At 45.6% G+C, this 6000-nt stretch overlaps 1 protein-coding gene across 1 annotated transcript; it reads right to left on the bottom strand.

The window, feature by feature from the left end:
• Positions 1–1521: 1521 nt before the first annotated feature.
• On the bottom strand, positions 1522–5721 carry LOC144085770 (protocadherin-8-like). The gene is made up of 3 exons (XM_077615403.1): positions 3105–5721; positions 2645–2876; positions 1522–2282 (listed from the first exon to the last, which is right to left on the bottom strand). The coding sequence occupies exons 1-3, from the start codon at positions 5553–5555 to the stop codon at positions 2038–2040; spliced, it is 2928 nt and encodes a 975-aa protein (XP_077471529.1). The 5' UTR covers positions 5556–5721; the 3' UTR covers positions 1522–2037.
• Positions 5722–6000: the final 279 nt, after the last annotated feature.

Consider the following 6000-nt stretch of genomic DNA (forward strand, 5'->3'; position numbering starts at 1 on the left):
CTCTCCCCCCCTCTCTCTCTCCCTCTCTCTCTCTCCCTCTCCTCTCTCGCTCTATCTCTCTCTGTTCCTCCCTCAGTCTCCCTCCCACTCGCTTTCCCCTCTTTCCCTCTCTCTCCCCTACCCTCTCTATCCCCTACCCCCCTCTCTCCATCTCTCGCTCTCGCTTTTTCTCCATCTTTCCCTCTCTCTCCCTCTCGCTCTCTCAGTATCTCTCTCCCCTTCTCTGTCTCTTGCTCTCTCTAAGTCTATCTCTCTGTGCCTCCCTCGCACTCTCTCCCTTTCTCTTTCCCTCCTCTCTCTCTTTTTCTCTCAGGAGAGGATTGAGGTAGCCGCAGACTTTCGGTCCCAGTATTGTTGACCATTTTTTTTGTTTTTCACTTCCAAGATCCCCTTTTACAGAGACACCCAGGAGCCACGGTTGTTAAGCTCAGTGTTACTTAACAATGAATAGATTTGACCTACTATTTAAAGATGTATGTTCAGGCCCTACACATTATCAGCATGAGTCATAATTATAGGTGAGCTATGAAAAGCCTGTACATTTTGGATAAGTAGATGGCTTCGTTGTGTATTTTTCATGGAGTTGTGATTCATTCATATCATACCAACTTCAAATTTGAAATCAATGTAATATTTTGTTGATTTTTGTGCTAATGATTTATGGGGACATACATATTTTTATGCAAAATTCAAAAATACACTGAAAGGTAAGGACATCATCATAGTGCTCCAAAAGAGCGGCACCTGTTGGCTGTTCTCCTGCTAAAGACACATAGTGCAGTATTCATCCATTCAATCATTTTCTGAACCGCTTTATTCTCACTAGGGTTGGGGGGTGCTGGAGCCTATCTCAGTTTACATCGGGGCAGAGTCGGGCACACCCTGAATTGGTGGCCAACCGATCGCAGGGCACGTGGAAACGGACAACCATTCACGCTCACATTCATACCTAGGGGCAACTTAAGAGTGTCCAATCCGCCTACCATGCATGTTTTTGGAATGTGGTAAGAAACCGGAGTATCTGGAGAAAACCCACGCAGGCCCGGGGAGAACATTCAAACTCCACTCAGGTGGACCGACCTGGATTTAAACCCAAGACCCCAGAGCTGTGAGGCAGACGTGCTAACCACTCAAGCTGCCAGGCTGCCCCATTCCCCTCCAATATCGCAGTTAATGTTGACCAGACATGGCCGCAATAATTGAAAAATGGCGAAGTAGGGTCACACCTATTACAAAAATAAAAAAATAATTACTTCAGTGCTGAGTCCTAGTAGCAAGAGTGGCTTCCGCTTTTTATATTCAGCGTGGCTTCCGTGTACGGATTCAGCGGACTCTTGCTACTAGGACTCAGCACTGAAGTTAAAAAAAATCGTAAGTTCATAAAAAATTGAAAATCTACACTGAAACTTGTAAGCAGAAGCAACTCTTGCTACTAGGACTCAGCATTGAAGTAAAAAATAAAAATTAATAGCAGAAAAAATCACAGAGTAGTGAAGTTGCGAGAATCGAGATTACTGTAGTTCAAAGTTTATTTTCTGTCAAAACTTTGTCATCATGCAAAAGCTGTACACGTATTTAAATGTACAATCAGAAAATGTAATGTTTTCATCAACTTTTTCATAATGTTGTAGTTCTCAAGAAAAGCATACTTAAAGAGTTGCATTTTTACACTGGTCTGCTTGACTTTGGCTTTTATAGATAAAATAAAAATCTCTGCATGTACAAAACTTGCATATAATACAGTTCATGATGAACAAATAACATCTCATTGATTGAATTGACTTGTTTTTCAACATTAAACCAATATGCGGAAATATGAGGATATGTGCCCAAATCTTTTTTTTAACACTTCATTGTCAGGGAATCATAAATTATTATCGGATTCAATAAAATCTGAGAGCATACGTATGTGGAGTCTTTAATTCTGTCAATATTCTTGTTACAGTGTGTTGGGCTGGGTGTGTGTATACAGGGATAGTTACTTAACTGCAGACCTCCTGAACCCTCCCGGGCCTCGTGGGAGTGATCATGACATAGTCATACTCCCTTGTCTAGCACTTTTTCATACACACTCTGCAGGCCCACAGTTTTGGGAATGTGGGCATGGTAGTAGTTGTCCTTGCAATTGGGGTCCCGAGGCAAGGAAGATGTCTTGGACTGACCGCTGAAGGAGGAGACAGTTGGAGCCTGTGAGGGGGCTACATTGGCTCTCACTGCAAAGGGGCTCCAACAGTGATCTGAATGACCTAGAACCTTGCACTCACTGGTGCAAGCCCACAATGCTAAAAAAAGAGAGATGGAGCAAGAGAAAGAGAAGTGTTAGAAGCTGGTGTAACATTGATTGCCAATAATAATATGATTAAAGTGATTACTAATATTTTATCAGACCCCCACTAACAGTTAGTTAGCTTAGAATCTGAGTGAGAGTCCACAGATGTTAAGGATAACTAAACTCATCAATACGAACAACTAAGTAGGATTACATTGATTTAGGGGCTATTACAATGTGCATTGGGCTAATGGGTGTTTGAGTAATGTTGATGTTTCTTTGAAACCTTGCATGTAACTGCCAGCTTTACACAGCTACACTTCAGGAGACAGATACCTTGAAGGTTAAAGTGTACCTTTGTCCTCCCCTCCTTACCATTTTGGCCACCCATCGAAGGAGCGGGTGTGGCATCTTTCTTCTGGCCTGTGTTTCCGCTCACATCACCATCGCCATCACTGTCATTGAAGTCACTGTCCCCTTTGCCACTATCTTTTCCACTGAAGGCAGGGTCCTTAGCGGAGATGATGGTGTAAGAGTTCCCCTTCCAGTTGGTGATCGGCCTCACAGCCTCCTTTCCGTTACCATATCCAGGCAATGTGGAATATCCCTGAACAAGAGATAGAAATATGAGTAAAATTTTGCATAAACTAACTGGGATCAAGTGTGATCTAGTGGAAGAGTACACACTGGTTGACAATCAGTCTTTTGGCAGGTATAGAAATCCAGCACATTCTTTCTCTAAGGCATTTAAGAGACTACAATTGAGAATTCATGACGCATTTCCAAAGCTTAATTGTTTTTTTTTAAATACTAATGGTCCATATGTTCCACTCACCTCAAGTTTATTCCCTCTTAGCTTGCTGTTTGTCTCTGAGTTGTAAACACTGGGGACCTTGCTGCTGTCTTCCGAGACCAAACACATGTCACTATCTCCGACTTCGATCTGGCTACTAAACGAGTGTTCCTCAAAGCCTGGTGGCCCTGCAGCCGTGTGCATGGGGAGAAGGGGATTTCCTGCTATGTGGCTCTTGCCCCGCTCCAGCATGTATTTCTCCCCATAAGAGTCACCGTCCTCTACATTCTTGTCACCTCTGTGGCGGTTGCAGGTAGTGGCGATGAGAATGATGGCGATTAGCAGGAGAGTGCAGCTCCCTGCCATGACAACAATGACAATCACAGACAGGCCCCACTGTGCGGGGACGGCGCTCCTGCCACCTGCCTGGTACACGGTGCCATCACTCGGCGGGGAGCCAGCAATAATGAGAAAGTGAATTGTGGCGGTGGATGTGAGCACTGGCCTGCCATTGTCGCTCACTGTCACGGTGATACTCAGGGTGTCATCCACATCATGGCTGAGCCCCTGATTAAGGGAGATATCTCCTGTGGCTTTATTGATGGAGAAAACCGAGGGCTCACCAGTGGTCAGCCCGAAACAAAGCTCTGAGTTAATGCCCTCATCTGCATCCAGGGCCTCTAGTCGCGTGACAACATAGCCACCCGGCACGTCCCGGGGCAGGAGAACTTCAGCCGATCTGTTGTTGAGCACCGGGTGGGTGATGGCCGGTGCATTGTCATTTTGGTCTATAACCCTCAGGAAAATATTTGCAATTCCTGTCAGGGGCGGGGAGCCACCATCGCACGCGATCATCTGGAGCTCCAATTGCTTCATCACCTCGTAATTGAAGCTACGTAATGCATAAAGTGACCCACTGGCAGGATCCAGTGAAACAAAAGTGGAAATAGGGGAGCCTAAGAAATAGGTGTCTGCTAATTTGTAGGTGACCATTCCGTTCGGCCCCATGTCAACGTCTCGCGCCACCACTGTGGTGAGGTATTCACCAGGTGCGTTGTTTTCCACCACAGAAACATCATATACAGACTTACTGAATATCGGGGCATTGTCATTTTCGTCGGTGAGGCGGACGGTGTACTGGGTAATGGTTCTAAAAGGAGGAGAACCCAGGTCTTCAGCTACGACCGTGAGGTTATATTCAGGGATTTTTTCCCGGTCTAACCGGCTTGTGCTCACAATCATAAAGCTATCCTCATATGCTTGCTGCAGTCTGAAGTGATTGTGTCCGTAGAGGCTGCAGTGAACTTGCCCATTGGCTCCAGAATCTCTGTCTGAGGTACTAACCAGAGCTACAAAACTCTCCCTGGCTGCAGACTCAGTGATGTAGGCGATTCCAGTGGCGATGGATGTCATGGGCGTAATGGAGATCTCAGGCGCATTATCATTCACGTCTTGGACTTGAACAACAATTTTGCAAAGGGCCGGGCTGGGGTTTATACCGAGGTCGCTTGCCTGAATGTCAAACTCATACGTGCTCTTACTTTCAAAGTCGATAGGGCTTTCCAGGGTGAGCCTCCCGCTTTTTCTATCCACTTTGAAGATTTGGCAGATTTCCAAGGGCACCTGGTTCCCAAAGCTGTACACTACCTCACCATTTAGCCCTTCATCTGGGTCCTCTGCATTTAGATCCAATAGGAGGGAACCCACTGGAGCGTCTTCTGGCAAGTCCACCACAAAGCTGTTTCGGTCAAAAATTGGGCTATTGTCATTATAATCTTTAACCCTGATGTTGACACGTGTGGTTCCGGAGTGGGACGGGTTCCCGCCATCCTTGGCAATCAACTCTAGCGCATAAGAACCTTGAGTCTCCCGGTCCAGCTCTTTCATTAGAACCAGCTCTGCATATTTAACCCTGTCAGCCCTGCTCAGTACATCGATTGAAAAGTGGCTGTTAACTGAGATCTGGTAGCTTTGGATGTAGTTCACCCCCACATCCTCATCCACTGCAAAGTCCAGAGGAAGGCGTGTCCCCACAGCAGTGTTCTCTGAGATGTCCATGCTCGATTCTTTGCGAGGGAACACCGGAGAATTGTCATTGATGTCCTGGACCTCCACTTCAACATGGATGAGCTTGAATTGCTCCTTTGAGAAACTTACCACGTCAAAAGAGATGAGGCATTGCAGGGTGTGCTTGCAGATAAGCTCTCTGTCTATCCTCTCCCCAATGCTCAGCTGCCCGTTGCTTTCCCGCAGATAAATGAAAGAAGAGTTGAACTGTTTCATCATCCTGAAATTGGACTGGGAGCCCCCTAAAGAATATGCTGAAGCAGAGGTGATGTCCTTGGCTAAGTTACCAATAATTGTGCCCGGGGCGTCTTCCTCGAAGGTCTGATATTTTACTGTCTTTGCCTTTGTGAAGGCTGACAGGCTTGTTAAAGAGAGCAAGAACAACATCAATCTTTTTTCTCTCATTTCTGCACCCAACAGCAGCATTCTATCAGAGTCCAATTTTGTATTATGAAAGAAAAAAGTTCCTTAATCAGCTTCAAACTTAAAATTGGAGTAATAAATGTTCCATATACAAGTCAATCTGTGCAGCATATAGGATGCGCTCCTCTCCCTTTCTTACTTTGTTTCACTCTGCCCCACTGCAGGTGTGCTGCTCTCAAAGCAAAGAGAGCTGCAGTCTCAGCAAAAGGGTTTATATGGATAGGCATGCAAATGAGCCTCACTGTAGCCAATCGGGGCTACGGTGAGGAGGGGTAGTTAGGGAAGGAAAGCAGGGGGTGGGGGAGAAATTCAGAAAGACCTCTAAACCCTATATATAGATTCTTAGACCGTTGAAAATCTTGGTGTCCAATATATGGGCTACATTAATGATGTGATTTAGTATGTGCCGTAGTTTCTGTGGCTTGTTTATCTTCCATAGGCTCTGAAA

This window comes from Stigmatopora argus, chromosome 12 (genome assembly GCF_051989625.1).
Source record: "Stigmatopora argus isolate UIUO_Sarg chromosome 12, RoL_Sarg_1.0, whole genome shotgun sequence".
In the NCBI taxonomy this organism is placed as follows: domain Eukaryota; kingdom Metazoa; phylum Chordata; class Actinopteri; order Syngnathiformes; family Syngnathidae; genus Stigmatopora; species Stigmatopora argus.

What these genes read in the sequence shown, in the direction of transcription:
- LOC144085770 (XM_077615403.1), bottom strand. Translation starts at nt 5,555, where the DNA reads ATGCTGCTGTTGGGTGCAGAAATGAGAGAAAAAAGATTGATGTTGTTC. An exon ending in TAAGAGGGAATAAACTTGAG is followed by an intron (nt 2,877 to 3,104) that starts GTGAGTGGAACA and finishes TCTCTTGTTCAG; the next exon opens with GGATATTCCACATTGCCTGG. An exon ending in TTCGATGGGTGGCCAAAATG is followed by an intron (nt 2,283 to 2,644) that starts GTAAGGAGGGGA and finishes CTCTTTTTTTAG; the next exon opens with CATTGTGGGCTTGCACCAGT.